The 25,538-nt window shown below is 47.3% G+C and overlaps 1 protein-coding gene across 1 annotated transcript in view; it reads left to right on the plus strand.

Moving 5' to 3' along the window:
- Positions 1 to 25,538, plus strand: part of Mad1l1 (mitotic arrest deficient 1 like 1) — a 312,487-nt gene that overhangs the window by 157,500 nt on the left and 129,449 nt on the right. The window contains exons 12-13 of the mRNA XM_090329856.1: positions 15,068 to 15,208; positions 24,669 to 24,725. Of these exons, the coding sequence (XP_090185982.1) occupies positions 15,068 to 15,208; positions 24,669 to 24,725 (198 nt within the window). The remainder of the gene's footprint in view (positions 1 to 15,067; positions 15,209 to 24,668; positions 24,726 to 25,538) is intronic.

Below are 25,538 nucleotides of genomic sequence, written 5' to 3' on the forward strand. Positions count from 1 at the left end.
ATGCTTGCTTGGCAGACAACTGGCTGATGGCACATCCTCCCGCAGAAGTAAATTTCACCTTGCTGAGATAATCCTTTATTTTTGTTTATTGATGTGACTCTAATGGTTCTTGGAGAGCATATTTATATAACACATGTAGCTTGGTTTGGTGTGTGCCCAGCTATGGTTTAAGAATGAGTCTCATGGACTTTTCTGCCAGGTTGTTCTCAAACTTCAATCCCTTCAATCTCAGGATTATAGCTACTCTCAATCAAATAGCTATGATTACAGGCAAGAACCACCAGGGCCTGACAGTATAAAATTTCTTCCTTTTATCTGCTTCATATCTTAGTAACTGTGAACTCTCATGTAATTTTTAGTAGCTATACTGGTGATTATAAGATAGACTATTTATCAATGTCTAGTAAAAATTAGTGTGTGTGTCTTCCAGGCAAGAGCTTTAAAACCCTTGTTTCTGTTTTGCTCACTGTAGGCTATTATGTGAAGTTTTGTGCACCTCTGTTTAGAGCATGGAAAGATGTTGTTTTTACCTATATTCATCTAGCTTTTTGCATTAGCATCTTATGTTTCTTACTGTGGAACATTTGTTATAGCTAAGAAGCCAATATTGACACTTGGTCCCTAACTTCAGTCAGCCCTTTGCGTTAGCACTTACTCTTCGTGCTGTATATTTCTGCAGTGCTTTTTAAAACCTTTTGTTTTTTAATTTTGTTGTTGTTTTTGTCAGTTGTGGGGCTTGAACTCATGGCCTGAGTGCTGTAGCTGAACTTCTTTGTGGTCAAGTGTAGTGTTCTACCACTTGAGCCACAGTTCCACTTCCCGTTTTTGAGTGATTTATTGGAGATTGTCTCATGGGGACTTTTTTGCATGGGTTAGCATTGAGCCATGATCTTCAGATCTCAGTCTCCTGAGTCGCTAGGCTTACAGGCATGAAGCCACCCTAAAAGATTTGCCAGTGAAAATTTTTGTTTTGCATTAAAGACGTCACTACACTCCCCAAGCTGACCTCCATCCATCTCCTGGTTCAAGTGATCCTCCTACCTTAGCCTCTTAAGTATTTGTGGTGACAGTTGTGTGCCGCACAACTAGTGTGCCAGCTAGCTCTCTTGAGTTTTGACAAATGCTCTGTTGTGTATCTGTCAGTCATCACAATATCATACAGATTAACTGCTTTTGATTGCTGAGAAGATTAGATAGTAACCTGATAGAATATTTAGTTAAAATTTACTAGTGATGCCTTGCAAGTCTTATTTCTTTCTTCCTGGGATGCTTAGTAATGATTAATTCAATTACTTTAATTGACACAGGTTGTTCCATCTGGCTTAACCCCGGGCTAGAGTCACTTCAAAGTGGTGGCAGTCCCCATAAGGGACTACTCCACTGTACCCAGTGGGAATTCCAAGGATAGAGGTACTAGGCACTTAGGTGGCTAGCCAGAAGTTCACTTGGATGGTCTTTTCCTCATCCGATTAGGTTTCTGTCTGTGCCATTGAAGGACATTATAGTTATTACACTAAACAGCATGGAGTTGTTTACTGTGCTCCCCGCTCCCTCTCCCCATCCTGTCAGTGAGCCAAAGATCAACTCTTCCCCTGTCATGACTCATGTGCAGTCTCTGGTTAGCCTAGCACAGTTTCCTCAGCTTCAGTAAGCTTGTATTTGTGTCAGGACAGTCTTCTGATCTACCCTCCTCTCCCCCGCCCACCCTGCAGTCTTGTTTCTGTTCTTTTTCTTTCTCCCCCGCCTCCCTCTCCCCCTGGCTATACTGGGGTTTGAACTCATTGCCTCCATACTTGGTAGCCATGCCTCCCTCTCATTTTTATTTCTTTTTTTGTGTAGCTCACATTGCTCTGCTTTGTATGGTTTTCTATCTGGGAGTTTGGATGATTGATCTTGGATCTTTGCAAATCTAAAATATGTACCCAATGCTATAAATTTCCCTCTAAGCCCTGCTGTTGTTGCATGTTAAGCATTTTGATAAGTTGTGGTTTTACTTCTTGTTGCTTATCATTATTGCTACATTTCTCTTAAACCTTTTGTGGACATGAGTTAATTGCAGGTGGATTGCTTCATTTCCAACTGCTTTGGGGCTTTCAGACTATCTTTGTTACTGATTTCCAGTGTAACTTGGGATGGTCTGAGAGCTGATTGCATGTGGGTTTGCATCCTTCTCCAAGTGCCTGGGTGTGTTTTATGGCTAGCCTCCTTTGTGGTTCGCCTTATGAATTTTCCTGTGAGCTTGAGTGGAGATGTGTGCTCTGCTCTGTAGGGTGAAGCCGTCTGTCATTGTCAGCTGGGCCCCACTGATTAATGGTACTGTTTGGTTCAGCTGTGTCCTTACTGATTTTCTTCTCGGTTCTGTCCAGTTTTGATAGAGAAGAGTTGAGGTTTACACTGTACAGGGGTTCATCTATCTCTGCTGTTTGCTCTATTTGTACGATGCATATCTTGACACTGTTGTAAGTGCAGTCCTGTGGATGGGGGCCATGTCTTCCTGGAGATATGATGTAGTGCCTGTCAATATTTCAGTGAGCTTCCTTGTTCAGATTGAGATTAATAAGATACTTGAGCCTCTCCCCATATCCCCTGTAACAGGGTTTGAAATCAAGGCCTTGTACTTGCTTGGCTTACTTTCTCAGCTGGTGCTGTACCATTTGAGCCATGCTTTTACCCAGACCTTTTCTGGTTTATTGGAGAGATAGTCTTATAGATTTCCCTGTCCATACTGGCTTTGAGCTGCAATCCTCAGATCTCAGCTAGGATTACAGACATGAACCACTGGTGACTGGTCCTCACCTTCTTTTGAATGAAGTTAGCATACTCTCTTTTTACTTTTTAATAGTTGTATCTCTTTATTCAGTTGATTTCTTATGGACAACATATAATTATGTCTTATTTTTTTAATCCACTCTGACAGTGTTTTAATTAGAGTATATAGATCCTTTTTATTTAAAGTGATCATTGATGAGGTTTATTTGGTACCAGTGTTAGTTACTGTTTTTCTGGGCACTGTTTTGTTTTACTTTGTCTTCTTTTGTGTAGTTTGTTTTTAATTCAACATTTCTTAATGGTTCATTTTGTTTCCTCTTAGTATTATGAATCATACAACTCTTGGAAACAATTCTCGTAGTTGCCATAGACACTTAGGACTGACGACTGCTCAGAGCTCTGGGCCCTTCACACACAATGCTGGGTCTAGTCATTGGGCTTCTCTGCACTTAAGGCTGAGATTGCCCAGTACATTGTCTGCTAGTTGAGTGAGAAATAAGAAGAGCCAGCACTTTGGTCTCAACCCTCTTTGGTTCTTGTCCAGTACTGCCCTTCTCTGCATTGTGCCAGGGTTCTGTTTGTTACCTTTTGCCTCTCTGGAGGCCTCAGGTATATAGCTGACAATGAAGCCCCAGGTTTCTGTGTGTCAGAGGAAATCTCCATTTCTCCTTTGCTTTGACAGCTGGTTTACTGGTCATAGAACCCATGGTCAGTGGCTGTGTTCTTTCTTTCTGTCAGTATTTAAATACTTCCTCTACTCTCTTCTGGCTCATGTTTCCTAGTGAGAAGGACAATGTTGGTCTTGTTTTCTGATATGTATGGTGCACTCCCCTTGCCTCCACCCTACTCCCCACCCCGACTCCCAGGATTTCTGACTTTGATTTTGTGCATTGTGAATAGGATGTATATCTTTGCTTGATGTTCTCAGAACTTTCTAGACCTGTCATGAAATTTAGAAACATTCCAGCCATTCTTGCTTGTGACATTCTGTACACTTCTCTCTCCCATTCTCTCTGTGTTGTACATGACTCCACTTTTTCTAAATGTGCTATTCTAATTAGATACTCTAGTCTCAGATTTCTATTTTAGTTCTGGAAGTTTTTATTGACTTACCTGTCTTCATGTCTCTTCTCCTTCACCTTGTTTGTTCTGATTTTTATTTCATTCTGATTCTCTTTTATTTCGTTATTTTATTCTTATCTCTCATTTTTAGGTGAATTACCTAGCTTGCTATTTTCAGCTTGTAGGTTTTCTAACTGGGCAGCAAGTTAGTTAGCTTCATCATGAATTATTGATCGCCTCCCCATGGTTATGTGTGTTGATTTGTTTGAGGGAGTGTGTTGGAGGGCCTGTGTGTAGAGAGCATTGGAGCCTCTTATAGGGCTGCTGGTCCATGGACAGCTGCTCAGTGCAGGATATGGACCTTTTTTATGAAAGAAAAATAAGTAAATAAACCTCCTTTCTGCTGAATGTAACATGAAAAAAGGATCCAAGGATTTTTGCAAGTACTAAGCTAGTTTTAGTATATATTCATTATCATTTATTGTATCACATTTCTTTTATGATGTCTGACTTAACCTATTGGTACTTGACATGTTTCCAGATTCACAGATGTATTGGACTTCTTAGTGATCTTTTAGGAACTGATTTTCAGCCTAATCATTTTTATGTCAAGTTCCTTCTAAGTGATATTTCACCTGAAATCCCCCTTGACAGGTTTTATGTTGTAGCATTTGCTGAATTTATGCTTTGAAAAAACAGTGTGCTGCCCTGAGTGGCTTGGGGTGATGTTCTGTAAGTATAGTTATGTCACAAATTTTAACCAGATTTCTCAGAGGTTTGCCTCTCACTGCCCAGTACCTGCTCAATCCATCAATGACTATAAGTGATACACTGACACCTGCCACTCTATCAGTGATTGCTTTCTGTATAGAGCCTGGGTTGTATTCTCTCAAGTATAAAGCTCACACACTTGTGTTGAGAGTCTTTGACAGTCATGTGGTGGGCCTCTGTGTGTGTGAGCCTTTTGCCTTAAGTTGTATTTTGTAGAATATTGACACAGCCGCTTTCTTTTGTTGCTGTCTTCCTTGTACTTGTTTCCAACTTTCTGTGGTTTTGTTGCCTGCAAACAAAAACCATTTTTCTTATCCATTATGAGCAGCCTTGTGTTTTCATTGGGATGTTTGTTCTGTTTACATTGTTAATTCTTTTTATTTGAATTTCTATTCTACTTTATACTTTGATTTCCCATGTTTTGTGCCCTTTCCCATTTTCTTATCTCATTTTGAGATTATTGGAGTTTTCTCTCTTTGTTTTTTTCTTCCTCCTTTGATTCTCTAGTGGTTTTTTTGTGTACAGTTTTCATGGTATGGAGAACTATGCCTACTCAGGAAGGAACATCATGAGCCTCCAGACTAACTCAAAATGTGCCTCCTTTCTATTTCAGTGCTATCTTTTTCCCTTCAATTTTATTTTAATTATAATTTTGGAGGGGCAGATCACAACATTATATTACAGGTTGGAAAGCGATGAAAATATAAGACAAATGGAGAACTGGTTTCCACTCTCATCCATGCAGCCACACTTCTGTGCTTTTGTGGAGACAAATGATATGCTCCTATTGTCAGCCAAGAGTAGCTGCTAATACTATAATCCTGCCCACCCCAAAGACTGAGATTGGAAGGATTGCATTGTAGTATGAGGCCAGGCTAAGTTAAGGGGGGGAAAAAAAAAACTTTGGGAGACTCCATCTCAGTGGAAGAAACTGAGTGTGTTGCTGTTCACCCACCATCACAGCTACAGTGTAAACATAAAATAGGAGAGCAGACTGGATAGGAAATGAGGTCCTATCTCAAAATAACCAAAATTAGAATACTTTTCTAGCAAGTACAAAGTCCTGAGTTCAACCCCAATGCCTCTCCACAACCCCCCCCCAAAAAAAAAGAAAAAAAAACTTACCAATGTCATTATCTTGTGCATTCCTTTAACACCCTCAGAGATATTCAAGCACTTTAGTTTGTTACAATTCTTTGCGTATCAGTACTCCAGGGAGCCATTCATCAGCTGTGGTTTGGTCTGGAGAAGTTGGTACATGTTTGGATTGGTGCACATGTACTGGTTGCTGTGTTTCTCAGATTTTCATTCTGGTCATTTCCCTTCCCTCTACTCTTGTCTAGGGAGACATGTTGGTGCATATGATTGACTTATTCCTCTTCCCACTGTCTCCTGACTCCCACTGCCATTGCTGATCTGTCAGCTGTCTGTTGTCATTCTGAGCTTACTCCCTGATCTCACCTTTCCCAGCAAAGCAACAGTCTCATGCAGCTATCAAATGTCCCCATCCTACCTCATGTCTAAAATATGTGGTAGCTTCTAAATCTGAGGCTGGAGTTATTCTATCAGTTCTGCAAGATTCTCAACCACCAGTTCCTTAATGACTGCATGCTTCCTGTGTTGTTTGTCTGTGATGCTGCTTAGACTTTTCACGCCTTCTTATTCTGCCTGTGTATCTCTTTTTTGTTGTTGTTATAAAATATTATGTTTATTTCTTTATTTTTATTTTTTAGAGTTTATTAACATTGATTTTTATATCATATTTCAGATGACATGCTTAACATACAAGTATTCAAGAAGGGAATCTATATATAATCACTGGCACTTAGTTTTTAGAACATAATCAAAATTAGGCTAAGCGTTTGTATATCATAGATACATATTAAACTATGTAATAAAACATTATGTCTATAGAGTCATAGGTTTTTATGTCTATGTAGTTGTGTTTATCTCCAATACCATGTCAGTAGCATTGGGTATACAAATATTGAGTCCTCGCTCTTGTACTGTTTAGATCTAATAGCCACATATTAAAGATACCTTGTGCCTTTCTTATTCTGCCTATGTATCTCTTAGTCCTTCATATCTCACTTCTCTTCATCTTTTGCTCTTCTCTCTGGTTTATTATTTAGTTTATCTTTCAGTTTACTGACTTTAGCCACATGCAAATTATTTGCCTATTACATTTAAATCATCATCATTCTAATTTTACTTTGTTACTTACATTTAGTTTATTTTTATATTTATTTGTTCTTAGTGGTACCTTTTGACTTCCTGGTAATATAAAATTCTCCTCCCCTACTCCATACAGGGATTTAAACTTGGGACCTATGCTTGCTGGGTAGGTTCTCACTTGAGCCTTATACCCCTGGCATTTTTTGCTCTAGTTCATTTTTGAATAGAGTCTCATGTTTTATACCTAGGGTAGCCTGAATGAACTAGGATGACAGGCACACCTCAGCAAGTTCAGATTTGTTTGTTGGTTAACATGGAGTCTTGTGAATTTGTTTGCATGAGCTAGTCTTGAATAAACTGTGATCCTCCTTATTGCTGCCTTTTGAATAGCTAGGGTTGTAGGTATGAGATTCTCTGCATGGCCTTAAATTCTTTGTTTCTTTATTACTCTGAAAATACTACTCATAAATATTTTTTGTTCCCTGGCTTTTATTCTCTTCTCATTTGTGTTCTGTGAACTTTGACAATGAGCTTACATTCTTAGAACTTCATCTTGGGGTTTGTGTTTGTTTATTTATTATGTGTTGAGTCCTTTCCTGGCAAGAGCCTGTGTGTGCTCATCTAGGCTAGGACACTGTGATGCACGTTCTCCTCCCCTCCCTCCCCTCCTGATGATTGAACTCAGGGCATTGGCAGTGTCCTTGAGCTTTCTCAAGGATAGAGCTCTACCACTTGAGCTACAGAACCACTTTCCGACTCTTTTCATATGTGTTACCAAGGAATTGAACCCAGGGCTTCATGCATGCTAGGCTAGCACTCTACCACTGGGCCACTGTGATGTTTTCTAATGAGGGTTTTTAGCTACCAGGTATGAGTGTGGGTTTCTGCGCACAGACTCAGAGCTTACTACTTGCAGATTTTCCTGTCTACTCAGCATCAAGGCTGACTTGTGCATGTTTCTGTACTGCCTTCTGTTTGATGATGAAACAGTTTCATTTGTTTGGCTCTCTATTCTTTGGTGACAAATGTCTCCCTGCCCTTTTCTTATCTTTCAATGGAGCTGGATGTCCCTGTTGTTCTTCCTGTGTCTCTGTGTCTCATAGTCTCTTGGGCTGGCCTCTTTTCTGTGAGGCCCTGCCTCCTAGTGGAAGGAGGAACCATGCCCATCTCTGCTGTGTTACCAGAGTGAGCTGGTCCTTTGACTCAGGGCTGATTGCCAGCATGTGGTATGTCTCGTGTTATTCCATGACCACCCATCCAGTCCCCTTAGACCTTTTTTTTTTTTTTTTTGGCCAGTCCTGGGCTTGAGCTCAGGGCCTAAGCATTGTCCTTGGACTTTCTCAAGGCTAGAGCTCTACCACTTGAGCCTCACCATCATTTCTGGCTTTTTTTCTATGTATGTGGTACTAAGGAATTGAACCCGGGTCTTTGTGCATGGTAGGCAAGTTAGGCAAGTACTCTACCACTAGGCCAAACTTCCGGGCCCCCTCTCCCCCTTAGAACTTTTGCATGGCTAACAGAAGCTTCCCATTAGAACAGAAGAGGAGCCTGGCTTATGTTAGGGACAGTGGACGAATATTAGTGACAGTGGATGAATGCTGGGGACAATAAATGAATATTAGATCACAGCTGAGGATTGTTGGCTGCCTCTGGTTACTTCTTTCCAACTACTCAGGTTGGCTTTGGTTGCTCAAAGCTGGCCCTGGGCCACTTGAGCCACACCTCAAGCCCAGGAGAGGTAGGCTTTGGCACCACCTCCCACTGACTGTGGGAATACTTTGAAGATGATTAACTGGTTGAGACCATGAGTGGCTACTGAGTCAGTTCAGAGCGAGTTCCTGGTCCTTCTCCATCGTGGCTATTGGCTGAACAATGTCCCTTTGTTGTGCAAAGCCACAGGACAGTGGCTTCCCAAGTTCTGCCCCAGTGTTGAGAAGATCTGAAGTAGAGCATGTTGGTACCTACCTGTAATTCCCAACATTTGGGAGGCTGAGACAGGTGTATTACAGGTGCCAGGCCAGCCAAAGATCTATAGTGTGATCTGAACTCAAAACCCCTCACAGCAAACAATAGAAACAAATACAAGCAAAAAATAATTATACAGATGTCAGCAGCCAGTTAAAGTCACCGTGGAAACCCTTTTTGAAGTAGTCATGTGTTGAAGGCCAGCATGGGGCCCTAGCGCTGGGGGCCATGGCCAGCTTTCAGCACTTCCTGTTTGCTGGCACTGCTGTGCTGTGGGTTCAGTGGTGCTTGGAGGAGGAGGGGTCATGCCCCATTTTGCACAGGAAGAGTCCAGAGAGATCAGATCTCTGTCTCTGGCACTCCCATTTGTGGTAATGCAGGACTTGAACCCTGTCTCCAGAGTGAGTCCTCCTAGTGCTTGCTTGCTCTTGTCATTTTAGTCTGTAGGTCCTCAGTTTTCAGTGAAGCTAGTGTGGTAGAGCCTGTCCCACCCCTCCTGGGAAGTCATTAGGGTCCTAGTGGGTCTAAGGAGAGGAAGAGTAGCCACAGGTAGGAGGAGAGCCTACAGCACCTACAGTGCTTTAGACTGGGTGACTCCTCGGCAGGGGAGGCGTGGTCATTCTCAGTCACATGTGATCATAATCTCCTTTTCCTAAGAAGCTTTGGAGTGATAAGAGAATAGAGTGGAGGAGTTGGGATGTGGTACAAGGCTATGGGGGTGGCAGAAGGGCTGGAGGAGAGCCTGCAGAGAGCATCCCACGGATTCCATGGAGGCCTTTCAGACAGCTCTGGGAAGCTGGGATGGAGTAGGCGGCAGGAGTGAGTCAGCCCTGGCAGACCAGGCTGAGGAGGGAGATAGGGAGGGAATAGACAGGAAGGCCAGGGAAACACTGTTTGGCTGCTCTCAAGCTCTGCTCACTGGCCTGGAAGCCCATGGAGTGGTAAGATTTGAGGAGGGATCCTTTACATATAGGTGCTACCCAGCTCATCTTTGCTTGTCTGAGCCCCTCTCCCTGTGGGGAGGGCCCTAGGTCATACCTTCAAGCACTGGCCTTTCCAAGCTTGAGATGGGCTTGGAGCACCTGAGTAGCCCCTGTTATCACAGAAGCAGCAGCAAGGAGGGGACAGACCAGCAGCACTTATACCTGTCCACGTGAGGCCATGGTACCTAAAGCTTCACACACAAAGCTTTATTTCAACTTTTGAACAGCTGGGGTACTTTGCCTTTCCGATGTACATTTAAAGCACCCTGACTCTTAGGCTGATTATTTCCCTTCAGTCACTCAAGTCAGTGGCAGCCAAGATTTGGCGTTGGGTGGCCTCATGGCATGTACGCTTCAATTAGGCTGCAAACTGGTTCTCCACCCTATGCTGACATCTCCTTTAATCCTCCTGGCTCCTTGAGGCGGTCTCCTTGGCTTTCTACCTTGTTCAGCCCATCCTCATCTGAAGTGGAGACCTGGCTCTGGCTGTTCCCCACAGGTGTCAACTGCCCTCCAGACACTGTTTTTTTTCTGGCTGTCTCAGTGGTATGATAGCTCTCCAATCCTGTTGTGGTATTCTTGGGACTCCAGCATAAGCAGAGTTGTCCTCAAAAGCCAGTGGGCCAGATACTGGTGGCTCACACCTATAATCCTAGCTACCCAAGAGACTCAGATCTAAGGAGAGGTTGAGGAAATTTCAGGCACACAAATCCAGTTAACCAGCCAAAAGCTGGAAGTAGGGGTGTGGTTCAAGTGGTAGAGTGTCAGCCTTGAGTGAGAAAGCTAAGCAAGAGCACAGATCCTGACTTGAGCATGAATGCTCAGTGTTCACACACACAGCTCACTGGTTGCACTGCAGTTGGGAGATCCTGGTTTGCATCATCTTTTGTGGCTCTGCCCCCAAGAACTCTAGGGTGTTGCCCATACAGTGTTGAGTACAGCCCTGACCTATGTGCAGTCAGCTAGCTGCACTTACCTGAGTATACCCAGTATTTCTCCAGTGCCTAGGCTGCAGCCCTGTCTTGAGTCTCTGCTTGAGATCTGCACTGCTCTTTACCACATTCCTATTTCTCAGAGCTCTATGGTGTCTCCTGCTTGCCAGACCCAGGGTTAATAAATGGACTTCTGTAGTGGTGAGAACACTGAGCAGCACTGAATGATGCAGAGCTGTCCAGGAGGTCCTGTAAGGCCTGCAGCAAGACCACATTCACTCAAACAAGCCCCCTAGCTGCTCTCCTGTGTGTATAGGACTGGGCCCAGTGAAGGTTAATTGCATGCACATACGCACAGACCTGCATATATTTGCCATCTTCAGATGTCACGTGCTGTCTTTGGTCTTGTCACCTATCTGGGATTTTCAATTCCTCTGGATTCTGCTAAGCTGTCTTCCTTTCCTGAATCACTGCCTGGTTGCTCTCAGCCTTTTCCTCAGCCAGAGCAGAGGGCTGGGATATATAGCCTTCCCTTTACTTACAAGCTGCAGAGGTACAACCAGAGGTACAACCCTCTTGGCCTTGGCCAGGTTCCTCAAGAGTGGTAGGTGAAATGGCTCAGTCTCTGCAGAGAACTGGTGGGAAGGTGGCCAGGTGTGTGTGCAGTGTGGTCATTGGGTTTTTATACCTAAAAGATTATGGCCAGTCTGTTCTAGTGAAAGGCTTTCCACAGTGGCCCTCAGCAGTGGAGGGAGACAATAGAGGCTAAGACAAAAGACCTGAAACATTGCAGGCACCTGTTCAAGACTGGTCCTGAGGTGTAAGAGGTGGGACTGAGGGTGGGCTTTATGTGAATAGATTGGGATTTACAGTGTGGGCCCCTCCCAGCCCTAGTGTTTGTCTTGTTGGGTTTATGTGCCACATTGCAGAACACTACTCCTAGGCTTCAAGTTCTCTCCCTCCCAGGACTCTCAGAACTTCATGGGAGTGGGTTTGGCCAGTTCCTGCATCCCTGCTTGCTCTGCTTATCCCATGGTGATTTTCTGTGGCCCTTGCTGGCCTTGTGCCAGGCCTTGGGCCATCATCATGGATGGGGATAATGATGGAGGAGGGACCTTGTTAGGAGCCTCAATGGTTTTGAATGTTAGGATCTGGGACAGGTGACTCCAGAGACCTCTTTTTTTCTTTCTGGCAGCATTGGGGATTGGATTTAGGACCTCATATTAGTTAGGCAGGTGTTCTACCACTTGAGTCATACTCTCATTTCTTGTACAGATAGGATCTCTTGCTTACTTTGTTAGAGTTGAGCTCAGACTATGATCACTGCCTTCCCTGCCAAGTACTGAGATAACAGATATGACCCACCATGCCCAGCTACAACTCTGTACTACTATGCCTTGGTTTCCTTCTAGAAAAACTGCCTAGCTTACCCTGGAATTCTATCCCATGCCTAATGGTTGCCTTTCTTCATCAACTTGCCACACCACCTCATTTATAGTCCCTTAGCGTCCTCGTGTTGGGACTGACAGGGCTAGGAAGGCAGCTTGCTCTTCCTGCCTGAGGCAAGCAGCCTTGCCAACCAGTTAACACATACATGGTGATACTCCTTCCCTTGCCCCTCCTCCTCGTTCCACACTGGCCTAGGTGGTTCCAGAGGCTCCTAGCCCTCAGCTCCTTCCTTCATCTGTGAGACTGTCCTCGAACACTCCCCTAGTTGGCATTAATTATGTGACAAACAAATTTTATTGCTTACAAACAGGACTGTTCTGTACCCAAGGAGAAGCACTCAGTGGAAAATGTCATTTTGTTTTGTACTTCCCAAGCAAGCCTTTAAGGCACCATCGGCACAGCCTGGGTGCCTGTTTGCATGGCGATTAATCGCCAGCATTCACTTGAGTGGAAACCAGGCGAACTTTACCACAAGTGGAATCAGTCATTAAAAAGTCGTTACCAAATCGCCCAGCACAGTGCCTACTCTTCCTCTAATGACAAAACCATTTCTTGAAAAGGTACAAACAGCAAAGTTCTTGCTTTAGATTTTTCTTCTGTGCCAGCTGTTGCTAGCCTGGAGATGTAATAGAGGAGAAGCCTAGTGAAGGACAGCATTTTGGAGATTTATTGATCAATAAAGGAGACAATTACTGCTTGTTTATGAAAGGAAATCCCCCGCCCCGGCCTCTTGTGGCATCGACGCTCTGGTAATGATAACTCCGGTAACCAGCTTGAAACGATAAAAGTCAATGGGAAGATATAGGATTTCAATAAAATTATGACACTCCATAAACCTTCCCATGGAAACAAATTTTCCCCAGATATGTGGCCAGTTGCAGTTGGATTTGTAACTTTAATTTCTTACTTATTGAATTTTTTGTCATCAACTAATTGTGAAGTCCATGCAGAGGTGACAACTCTGTCCCTGGCTCTGGAGAGGAGAGCACAGACCTAGGAGCCAGAGGCTGGGAGTGGGTTGGGCTTAGGAGAGGATTGGCAGGGCTTCTGAATATCCCTGTGATCCTCCCTATCACGCACAAGTGAAGGGACACTCAAGAAGCCAAAGCAATGGTTGATGCTGTGGTCACTGAGCCTCTAGGCTGGTCTGTCTTGGGGAACACTGTCGGCCCCTGACCTGTAGACACAGAGAATGCTGCAGGGGGAGGGACATCACACACGCACACGCACACACATGCACGCACTCGTGTGTGCCTTGCACCCCAGGTGGTCAGGATATGCAGGTCTCCATTTTGCCATGATTTACCCTTTGAGCCAGTGTAGCTCTCACCTTGGCTGCTGCTGGCCAACGACAGCACAAAGCCTGTGGAGCTGGTCTCACCTTTTCCCAAACTCCTTGCCTAGGATGTATGTTTGGGGCCTACAGCCTGTTTCCTAAGCCTTGTAATCTGCCAATGCGTGCCAGCATTGGTAAAGTTGTCATTCTGATCTGCACAGTGGTTCTGGGACCCTCATCTTACTCCTGGGGACCCAAGGTATGAGGAGATTGGGTAGTTGGGCTCTGTGGAACTGAAATTTGATTCAGAGCACCACAGACACTGCCCCCCAGAATACCTACTGCTGGCTTCATGAATGGAAGAGCCCAGGTAAATCACTAAGCAAACCAGTGTGCATGTCCATGGTGCTGTTTATGTGTGTGGTAGGCAAAGAATCCAAACCTGGCACCGCCATGCCTCTGGAAGTTTCAACCAGCCCCAGCTGGGTAGCCCCCTGAGCTCAGGAGTTGGCAGAGTGAGGAGTGCCCAGCCTAAGTCTGCTGGGGCTAGGTTCCCTCGACCTGGTGCAATAGAATCCACTGGGGTCTGTGGTTTGAGGTACATCTGAGATCCCATTCAGTAGGTCAAGAAGGCAGGGAGCATGGGCTAAGAGTTTGGCCTAGTGGTAGAGTGCTTGCCCAGCACACACGCAGATCCAGGTTCGATCCCCCAGTACCACATACATAGAAAAAGTCAGAAGTGGTGCTGTGGCTCAAGTGGTAGAGTACTAGCCTTTAGAAAGCCCAAGGACAGTGTTTAGGCCAAGTTCAAGCCCTAGGACTGGCACACGCACACACACACGCACACACGCACACACACACGCACACACGCACACACACACACACACACACACACACACGGCAGGGAGCAGCCCTGTAGAGACAAAACTTTCTCAGTGATGCTGTGTCCGAGCAGCTCAGGGCCCATCTTCTCAGGCCTCCCTGCTGGCTTATAGAGGGGGTTCCCCTTCAGACCCATGTGGAGGATCTCTCCAGGGTCAGAGGCAATCATGACTCAGTGCTGGCTGGGAAGAAGCTGCCATCTCTTCCCAGGCCACTGCAGTCCACATTTCTAGTAGGTCACAGAACAACAGGAACCTCTGCTGTGACATTTACTCCTACTCTGCAGTCTGTCATCCCTAGAACACCTATGACCCCCATCTTGTCCCAAGAGAGGAGGCTGGGGTACTAGACATGCCAGCTGACATAGTGAGTCATCATCCATTAGTTCAGATAGAGGGCAGAGAGCTCAGTGAGACCATAGTTTTGTAGTAAACCCTGGCCTCTCATAGCCATTGAGCTCTGCAGTGTCTTTTCCCAGTGAGTTGGTGGTGGCAGCGCTGCTCAGCTGGGACCTATCTTCTAGACTCCTGGTCTGCAGAGGTGTCTAACCTGGCATGCCAAAGATGGGTACTGAGACCAGGGTGGGCTCTGTACCAAGTGGTACAGAGTCAGGGAGCAGTGAACCCTGGCCCTCCACTGTAGGTACTCTGGACGCAGGTACTGTTAGTAGGAAATGCAGCCCTGAATCTTGAGTTCCATAAAGGCCCCAGGAGCCTGGGCTCCTGTCTTTCTTCCTCCAAATCATCTCCATCGTCACTACCCTACCTCTGACTCCACTCCTGACCCTCACTCTCCTCCCACAGGAGCGCGACGGCATGAGAGCTATCCTGGGATCCTATGACAGTGAGCTGACCCAGGCTGAGTACTCGCCCCAGCTGACTCGCCGCCTGCGAGAGGCCGAGGACATGGTGCAGAAGGTGCATGCACACAGCACAGAGATGGAGGTGGGTCTGCTTGCAGGGCTATAGGGAGGGTGGGCTCTTGCAGAGCACATCAGGCCACTTCAAATCTTGTAATATCACCTGGCTGTCAGAAGATCCCTGGCAACCCCTGCCAGCAGGCCTGCGATATGGGGAGTCTCGTGAACCAAGGCTTCCAGGTGGAGTTGTCACCGGTGCCTTTGAGGTGGCCCTGAGCCTGGTCCTTAGTGCTCATGGGCAGCTTTGCTGGGGCTTGGAGTGGGGGTTTGGGGTGGGCTGCTGCATGTGTTTCTCCTTGCTGTGTGTCCTTCCTGCCCTATCCCTGTCTTAGGAGTGCAGGTGCTCTACAGTCCCCTAAGTAAGTGCAGCCTGCATTCTCTTTTTCCTGATCATCTTGTGGGTGCTCCCTGATACCTGTGCCTTCTTATAGTGTCATGAGAGCAGAGGGCAGGTTCTGTTTTAGAAGAGTGTGATTTGTTCCTGAGGTCCATTAGGCCTCACAGCCCGATTTGCAGCTATGCTCAGGGTGGGTCCTGGGGACAGCCGGTTAGAGTCCCTAATGCTGCTCCTCCCTGGCTGGCCCAGGTCTGCTTTGACTCATCAGCTGAGCAGGCTAGGGCCTGAGGCCCACAGGCTTTCTTCAAACTACTCAGCATAGAGAGCCGGGAGCCTGTTCTCCCCCTCTGTGGGAGCAAAGATTGTAGTGGGATCCTGGGCACAGAGCAGGGCTTCCTGGCTGCCAGGAAATGGCCACAGTCACATGTACTGACACTGCTTGTGCCTACTCTGCTCACCTCTGAGCTTGTTACTTCCATTGTTCAATCAGACTAACTGTACCCTGAAGGCAGGAGAGTGGGTTTGGGCTATGCTGCTTGCACAGTTTCTCTGTCTTAATTTTGTTGACTAGAAAGGTGAGGCCCAGGGGCATATCTGAGTCCCTGGCTGCTGAGGGACATGGTATGGTATGGTCAGACACCAGCAGGCTCTACTGTCCAGCCACAGTACCCTGGGTCCACAGCTTTACAGCCCATGTATAACCCACAGAACTTCTGTGTGGTATTGGTATTCTTTGAGTAGATGCTAGTATTGCCTGTTATTCTATCCAGGCAGCTATCTTTTCCACTTCCCACTCAGCCAGAGTTTGGGGTCTCTTATGTCCTATGTGGAGAGACAACCTGTGTTCCTCAGGAGAGGAACCAGAGGAACCGTATGACCAATTATTCCCAGGCAGCATTGTAAGTACATGCCACCCAGCCCCTTCCAGGGAGTGTCTGGCAGAGCTTCTGCCCATTGGAGCCAAGCTCAGTCAGGGAGATGTTTGATAAACAATCGTGCACTACTTAGTGTGGTAGCAGGTGCTGTGTTGTGGAGAGAGGCTGGATTCCGATGAGGGAGCAATCCAGGAACTACATGCCATTGGTTCTTAGGCTATGTCCCTGAATGCCTAGGAAAGTGTCTGGCCTGTGGTGACCATGATAGAGTGGGGACCTGGGCTACACTCATCCTTTCTGCCTCTGGCTTACACTGAGGCTGCATGGGAGCCAAGTGGTCATCCTGGTGCAATGCTGTGCCTCTGCCTGGAGAGCAGCCCTCACTCAGCACTGTTGTCAGCATGAACTTGTGAGCAAGGGAACCCCAGAGGTCCTTGCTGACCGGCAGCCCCTGCTTCTCATCAATGTCCAGCTCCAGAGAGGGCACCTCTCCCCCCACACCCCCAGGGCCTGCTTTGAACTGCTGTGCACAGGCCCTCTGAAAGGTTAACTCCAGCTGCAGTGAGCGAAATCATCATAAATATAAGTACGCTAATAGCCATTTTATTACCACACATTTAGCTCCATATGAAATGTTAATGAAGAGAGATTTGCGAGGAAGGCTCTCTGACACCTTGTGTAGTCCCTGGCATTTTTCACAGAGGTCCCGTCTGTGCTGGCCATATGCCCTCTACACAGGCCCTAATGAGCCTGGCAGCTTGGGCACAGCCAGTGCCTTATGTTCTGGTGTCTGCCCTGTAATCAGAACTCAATTAGAATATATTTGCTGCACAGGGACTCTACCACCACCCTGTTGCTGAGGGGTGTGTCAGGATCCCCCGCTTGGTGGTAGGACATGAAGACTCCAGGTTGCTCCCTTTCTTGTCTGTTTCCTTCAATGAAGGTCAGGGGCCCAGCCAGTACCTACAATGTAGGTTGCCATCACCGTGCTTGCTGTTTTCTCCAGTCACTCTGGGCTACATGGGGCCAGTGTAGATGTGGGGTGGGGACTGAGGTACTGCTGCCCTCCTGGCCTGTCTGCCAGTCATCACCTGTGTCCTCATGCTCACACAGTGGTCTGCTGCCTCATCCCCTTCAGGGTGGGCCTGAGAGTTCTTAACTCTTGGGTGGCTGGGAGGGTGGAAGGCTTCAATGGGAGCCTTCCACTCTGTGCGCTACTGCCTGGGAGGAAGTATATAAAGCTCAGGGTGGCAGCCTCAGCCTTAGCAGTGGAGTAGCAGTGGGACTCCACCAGACTGGAAGGAATCCGGACCATTAGCCTGGATCCTTTCAGGGTAGAAAGCTGTGGACCTCCTGCTTCCACCAGGTGGCAGCAGAAATACCCACAATTTGCTCTTGAGTGCAGGGAAGGCCAGCCTGGTTCTAGGAGCAGCCAAGTCCTGTGAAGGCTTGGCTTTGGGTGAGGATGAGAGTCCCACAGCTGGAGAGGGTTCTGCCGTGAAGGTAGTATGAAGGAGATAGAGTTGTTCCTCTTCCTTGACTCTCTTGCTCATCTCCAAGGACCTTTCCTTCCTTATCTTCAACCCTGTCTTGGGCCTATACTGAAGAGAAGGATGTCCTTTTCCTCTTCTCCTTCCTCCTTGTTCTACTTTCCCTGACCCAGTATCTACAGAGTCAGAAGCCTAGGGAGTGCTTTTCAGTGAGGGGTGGGTGGAAGTGGAGCCAGGCATGGGAGTACAGGGGCAGAGGGGGAATGCACTGCCTCTGGTGTAGGCTTAGGGAGGCTGGCAGGGTGGAACCATCTGGGGGGGGCCAATGTGGGGCCTTGGGACCCTGATGAGGCCAGAGGAATCCCAGGATAGCACTCTATCAGGCCCATCACTACCCCCAACTGCCAGGCTTTCCTGCTCCTTCCTTGGTGTCCTCCCTGTATTTCCCCCTTAGGTGAACATGTTGACTCAACCCTGGGAGCTACCCAGTGTAGAGACCCTACTTCTTATCCTGGGCACAAGGACTGCCTTGTAGCTGGCCTGGCCTAGGAACACAGAAATAGTGGGAGGGCATGGGTCCTGTTCAAGCAGACTGCTCAGAGCGTACTCTTAGGCAGGAGTTGGTCCAAGCTGCCCTGCAGAGGCCTAGCCCCTACTGTGTCCCACAGTCCACAGTGGCTGCATATTGGCCTGGGCTGCAGGCTCAGGGCCAGAGCCCTGGGAGGCTTTGGCAGTGGGCTTACCATTGCTTATTAAACAGTAACGTTTCACATATTAGATTCTCTCTTAACTGTGCACACTTGGAGAGCTTTAAAAGCTACTTCATGCTGCCTGCCAGGAGTTTGTTAGTTGAGCATCTTGTATTGACACAGTAATGCAAGTCCTTTTTTTTTTTTTTTTTTTTTTTTTTGGTTGGATCTGGGCACTGGGTGTTGACCCTGAGCTCTTCAGCCCAAGGCTATCACCCTACCCCTTGAGCCACAGCTCCACTTCCCATTTTCTAGTAGTTAATTGGAGAGAAGAGTCTCCGGTCCTTTAGTTCCCTGGCTGGCTTTGAAGCGCTATCCTCAGATCTCAGCCTCCTGAGCAGCTAGGAGTCCTTCTTAAAGGTTCTTTAGTGGGGCCTGGAGTTTGGCCTAGTGGTAGAGTGCTTGCCTAGCATGCACAAAGACCCGGGTTTGATTCCTCGGTGCCACATATATAGAAAAAAGCTTGAAATGGTGCTGTGGCTCAAGTGGTAAAGCTCTAGCCTTAAGAAAGCCCAAGGACAGGGCTCAGGCCCTGAGTTCAAGGCCTAGGACTGGCGAAAGAAAGAAAGAAAGAAAGAAAGAAAGAAAGAAAGAAAGAAAGAAAGAAAGAAAGAAAGAAAGAAAGAAAGAAAGAAAGAAAGGATTCTTTAGTGATTCCAAGACAAGTGAGCATCTCTCATGACCAAGATATGAGCACCATGCAGCTAACAGCAGCTCCTGCTGTGTATTAGAGAGGCCAAGGGTAGTAAGGTGAGATGTGTTGGGGGAGATGTTCCACCATGCATGGTGGGCTGTGTAGCTGGCTCACTGACACTTCTTTTCTGCCAAAGGCTGCATATTTATAACATCATATGTTTATCAATATAGGCAGACAGCCACAAGAAGCCAGTGAAAAGCATATGTGTCTGTCCTGTCACATACCAAATGATTTTGTGGGCCATCATGACTGGGGCTGGGTATTCCCTCATTCCTGGTCTAGAAGGAGAGCTCCAGGACCCTTGAGGATAAACACTGCTTGCCCTGTGGGACTTGTGTTCCCTAGGGGAGTGGGTGCTGCTTCCCAGTGCTCTCTTTGCCTCCCACCTCACCTATTTCCCATTTTTTTGTTTCTAGTCTTCTTCCCTTTCCTTCTGTCTGTTCTCCCTTTCTGTTTCCAGATTGCTTTCTTCTGTTCTCTCTCCACTGTCCTTCACCCTCAGCACCTCCCTTCTTCCTCCTCAGATAGGCAGGCTTCTCCTGTGAGCATGTGTGCAGTGGGAGCGCCCTGGGAGCAGGCTCATGGCTGGGCAGGCACGGGCTGCAGGGCTGGCTGTAGCAAGTTGGAATTCCTGTTCCTTCCAAGTGTCATCTTGTCTCCCTGTTTACTTTCTTCCGTCTGCTTTGACTGCAGCAAAAGCATTTCAGTAAAACAAACTGGAGATCGTGCTGGAAGAATCCCAGTGGCCCATCTCTGGTGAGGTCTGTGCCATTTTGCACAGATTTTATTTATTCCATTTAATAAAGCGGCTGAGGGAGTTCATAGCAGATGTCTCGAATCCTGTCAATGGAGCTATAAATATGAGCGCATGGCACCTTGATTCCACACATCGGCCTGATTTGTTTCCAGTTTATTTAATTAAAACCAATTACAGTGCTGCTGGCTGCATGGTGGTGTGTGGAAAACCCTAATTTCACATTGCAATAGATCTAAAAAATTTTTACTTCAGCTTAGAAAAACTAGACCTTTCCATCTCCTCTTTTCCTCTCTACTTCTGTGGGGCTCAGATGGCACAGTCTGCTCTTAGTTCTTTATTCATTCATAGATGTGGGTGCCTACTGCTCTCCTGTGTGAAGAACTTGAAAAGGTGGCACTGGGCAAAACAGCATGCCTCACACTGAAACCTAGAAATTCTGGAGAAGTGGGCACAAGGCTGAGTGGAAGAGAAGTCCAAAACACAGAGGTCAGGGCCGCCTCCATGTGTGAGCTTAGAGATGGCTCACATCCTCAGTGTGAAGTGGAAGGCTCCATGCCTCGTGGAGACCCAGTGACCCCCATGGCCAGCAAGATGGTCTTTCTGTGTGGTGCTAGTACTGCCCTACAGAGCAAGGGGGATCCTCCATGCCACCTGTGGGAAACAGCACTCACTGGCTGCTATGTGTTGCCAGGCCAAGTTCTTCACATGTCTTCCTCTAGTTTCTCACAACAGTCTTGGGAGATAGATGGTATATGAGCCCATTTTGTAGATAAAGGAAATACTTTTAAGTGCTCAGATTGTCATTGGTTGAAGATCATACAGCTGATAGGTGGAGACACTGGGATTTACACTCTGGTCATGTAGCTTTAAATTGAGTCTCAGCAGGACTGGTTGGAGCAAGAGCTGGGGGGCAGGGGGGCCCTCACTCAGCATCTCCAATCCAGTGTGTATAAACTGGAGGCTCCCTATAGACTCCACATGGCCCTTGGAGCTCCAGCTTTGCACAAGGCTGCATCCACTGCCTGCTTGCAGGTCAGATCACTCTATGGCCAGCAGGGGCTAAAGGTGTTCCAGGCACTGTCCACCAGAAATGGTTCTGCCTCTGTGCCCACACTCCCAAGGCCATTGTCCTGGAGCCTCCAGTGCTCAGATGCCTAAGGAGACTTCTCTCTTGGCTGACTTTGCCACCTTCTTTTTGTCACGTTGTTACAAATCCAGGTATGTTAGATGAAGGAGATAGGCTGCAGGGTTGCAAGTCTCCTCTTCAGTGTTAACTGTGACCTTGAAGGGCCCAGCCTCATAGTGGGGCTTGTCCTCCACTTTGAGGGTCCCCCTTGCCAGACTGTCTTATAGTGTGGCATAAGCTGCCACTAGTGCCTTCCAGGTCTTTATGGCTTTCTTACCAGCCTGTGCCTGCCTACAGCTCCTCCTGCCATATCCTGGGCTCGCTGTGCACTGGCAGGGGTGCTAGATCACCAAGCTGCCACTTCACACTTCAGGATAAAAATAGCCCTGCCAAGGTCTTGGTGCAGCGTCTACGTGTCCAGGGCTTTTGTCTGATCACATGCAGGCCCAAGGCCCTGCTGGAGGACACACTGCCAATATCGCCTGTGTTTTTGCAGGGGCTGCCTTTGACATGGTGCTGGCTTTCTGCAGACAACACTCACAGCCTCACCAGAGACTAGGTGATCCTGCCCTTTCTGCTCCTAGTCAGGACTTGGCTCTGGAGCCCAAAGACTACTTGACTTCCTCTTTGGTGCCTCTTCACACTTCCAGCTCCAGCCCAGCTATGGTGCTCCAGTATACTCCCTGGGGCCTCTTCCTCTCTGGCCATGGCCTTAAGGCTGGGCCCTCTTTTCCTCACTGTAGCAGCCACTCAGGTAAGAGAGCTAGGAAGATGTGCAGCATGAGGGGTAGGATGTGAATGTGACCTCCATGTGGAGATTCGTTGAGATGTGTGAGCCAGCTATGGGCAAACAGGGAACTGCTTCCAGGGCCAAGAAGATAGCCTGGCTCTTGCAGGAAATCTCAAGGCAAAGACAAGAGTAGATAGACTGGGCCACACACAGTTGCTCATACTTTAACCCCAACACTTGGGAAGATGAGGTGGGAGGAACAGAGGTTGGAGGCCAGCCTAAGCTACATAGTGATATTCTGTTTCAACGAAAAGCTGAAGGCTAGGATGGTAGATCAGTGACTAGAGCACTTTTCTGTGGTGAGTAAGTATCTGGATTCAGTTCCCAGCATTGGGATGGAGGTGGAATAAAAACAAGCTCTGTTTCTTTATCTCCCTGCAGAGACACAGGGCCCAGTCCCATGACAGGGTCCACAAGATACTTTGCACTGAGCAAGGTATCAGTAGTACCCAGTCTCCCACTGCCACTGGGCCTTTCCACTGTGGCCTCTGATGACTGCTAAGTCATCACTTCTGTTGTCCTATCACTGGGGAGGGGGGTTTTACCCTGTCTTCCTTCTGAGGAGTCGTATGGTAACTGACACAAGCCATGCCTCCCAGATAGAACCAGGACTGAGCATTCTTGGGCAGACCATACAAATTGGTTAGAGTGATAGCCGTGGACCAGTTGTTCAGGCCTGGAACCTCAAGGGACCTGCTATCCAGATGTGGCTATGGTTATTGACAAATCCCCATGTGAGGACACAGGTATGGCAAGGATGGGCCCAAGCTCCTTTGTCATTGGCACCTCACCCCCTCACTGGATATGTTCTGTTGCTCAAGGCTGAAGCTACCCAGCTCTGGGCCATTACATGGTACATCCTACATGTCACTGTCCCACTGTCCACTCTCCTGCCAAGGCATGGCCATTGGAAGTTGGTAGAGATTGCTAGCTTCCACTAGTTAGGAATGAACGTTCCTGGGTAACTGCAGAGCCAATGTTGGGTCAGGATGGAGCAGGCAGGCTGGGGCAGGGGCAACCAGAGTATGTTTCATAGCTTCTGAGTCCATTCCTAGAGGTGGGATTACAGACATTAACGTTTAAGGGGGAAAAAAATGGTTTTCTAGTTTCACTCCTGCTGTCAGCATGGACAAGACTCATGATTTACATCCTTTCCAATTCATAGTATTGCCAGAGTTCCTAATTTTTACCAACCAAATGGTTGCAAAATGGCATTTTACTGTTGGTCCTGATTTGCATTTTCCTAATTACCAGCCATGTTAATTACCTTTCTGTGTGTTTGCTGGCTGTTTGCATTTTCTTTTTTGGGAGACGTCTGTTTGCATCTTTGCCTGCTTTTTTGTGTAGCCCTTTTTTCATATTGCTTAGAAGATACTTAGTGTCCTTATGGTAAATCAGGTAGAAGGGTGTGGGTATCTGTCATGCATGGCATGTGAGACAGTGAAAGCATCCTTGGTGAGCAGACTGGAGGAGCTATGTTACCCCAACCCATAGAGGCAGGGGGGACTTGGGCCCTTGTAGGTCTGTCAGTGACACAGTAAGCTGAACACAGAGGCCTAAGTCAGGGCAGGTCTGGGTTTAAATTTTGCGTTTGTTACTGACTGCTGGCGGGTCTAATTAAGACTTAGCCTCAGTTTCTTCTTTCTAAAGAAAGATTAGTAAGAAAGCTCCCTCCCAGGAATTTTGGAGGTATAGCGCCCCAGGAGAATCTCTGCAGTCTCTACGAGGAGGAGGGAGATCCAAATGGTGCTGTCTTCCAAAGGTCAGCTTTGCAGGACACGAAGAAGGGACATGTTTCACATCTCTTATGGAGCTGCTAGCAGCAGGAGTCTGCCACCCTGGGTAGGCTGGGTCCCACTGCTGTGTGGACAGGCAGCTCTGTTTGAGCCATGAGCTTGCCAGGGAGGGAATGGACAGCCTGTGACATGATCTGAGACTGATGGATGTTTTCTGCAGGTGAACCTATAATGGCTAGCATCTGTTGTCACTAGGAGTACATCCTGGCTTGATGGTCTGACCAGTGAGGAGTCACCCACCTTGACACAGCTCTATGCAATGTCAGTGGTGGCCTTTAGGAATTCCCACAGGGATTCTGAGGTAGTGAGTCCTGTGTCTGTAATGTTTTATCCCTCTGTCCCCGGGATTACAGCCCAGATGTGCTTATAGGAACTCTTCACCAGTGAGAGACTGCTATGCTCCAGCCCAGTGTGGTCTCCTTTAGTTCCCATGGTCAGGGGCCTCTCTTGCCTGTCTGCACTAAGAGCAGAGGAGCCTGAGATTTCTTGTCGGGGCTTGGCCTGTGTCAACATGGCCTCCCTAGTCAACTTTTCCAAGAATGTGAACTTGTCAGGGAGAAGGGGGCAGTTCCTTGATTATCAGAAGTACTGCAAGTCCCTCCTTGAGGACCTTTCTGTTTCAGCCTGAGACCAGGCCCAGGGCTCAAATTGGACTTGGAGTGGTTGCTGGCTACTGGATCAGGTACCTTCTTTAAACAGCCCAGCCCTTTGGAGTGACATCTTGGCCCTGGCTGACTGGTAGCTGCTACATTGGCTCAAATGGGAGGAGTTAGGTCATGGAAGGGGTTAGGGCATACTGTCCCTTTCTGCAGCCAGGGAAGACACGTAGGTTGATTCTACCTCTGACCTTTGCCTTTTTGTCTTATAGGCTCAGCTGTCACAGGCCCTAGAGGAGCTTGGAGCCCAGAAACAGAGAGCTGACACAGTAAGTCATGACATAGCTTGCTTGTCACTAGTGGCAAAATGCAGCCTAAGGTTTAGGCTCTCTGGAGTCCTGGGCTGGGAATGTGGCTTAGTGATAGAGTGCTTGCCTAACATGCATGATTCCTCAGTACCACGTAAACAGAAAAAGCCAGAAGTGGTGCTAGGGTGCTAACCTTGAGCAAAAGAAGCTCAGGGACAGTGGCCAGGCCCTGAGTTCAAGCCCTAGGACTAGCAAAAAAAAAAAAAAAAATCCAGTCCTATCTCTGCAGGACTTGTCCTACAAGCAGAGCTTTTCTGTTGTAGGACTATATGATGTGGAAAGGGCATAGGGTTTGCTGTGGAAACTGGTTTTCCCTGACCTGCTGTAAAATGGGAGACACAAAGGGGCTGGCTGTTTGCTGTGTTTTTACCAAGTGCTGAAGGACATTCTTCTTTCCACTAGGACACAGCACTGTCTCATCAATGTGTGTGATGTTGGGAGTCAAACTGCATAAACAGAGTCCAGTATAAGTTGTCCAGTGGTAGTAGTGGAAACAGTACTACAGAGGGAGGAACAGGTGCCTGGTGCCAGTTCACAAGAGTCTTGATCTGAGGCTCAAGTGAGCTCAGTAGGCAGAGGCGGGAGGGAGAGACAGTAGTTTCCAAGACTAGAACTGAAAGGGTCTTAGAGAATTCTGGAGACCATTGGGTTGGGAGTAGGAGTGATAGGGATTGGGCTCAATTGCAGGGAAGGTGGCGGCATGAAAGTGAGGGGTGGGAAATGAGGTGGTAGCATCATTCTGGCCTGGGTAGGCAGCATGAATGAGGAGGATAT

Source organism: Megascapheus bottae, chromosome 3 (genome assembly GCF_031878675.1).
Source record: "Megascapheus bottae isolate mThoBot1 chromosome 3, mThoBot2.hap1, whole genome shotgun sequence".
NCBI classification, from domain to species: Eukaryota; Metazoa; Chordata; class Mammalia; order Rodentia; family Geomyidae; genus Megascapheus; species Megascapheus bottae.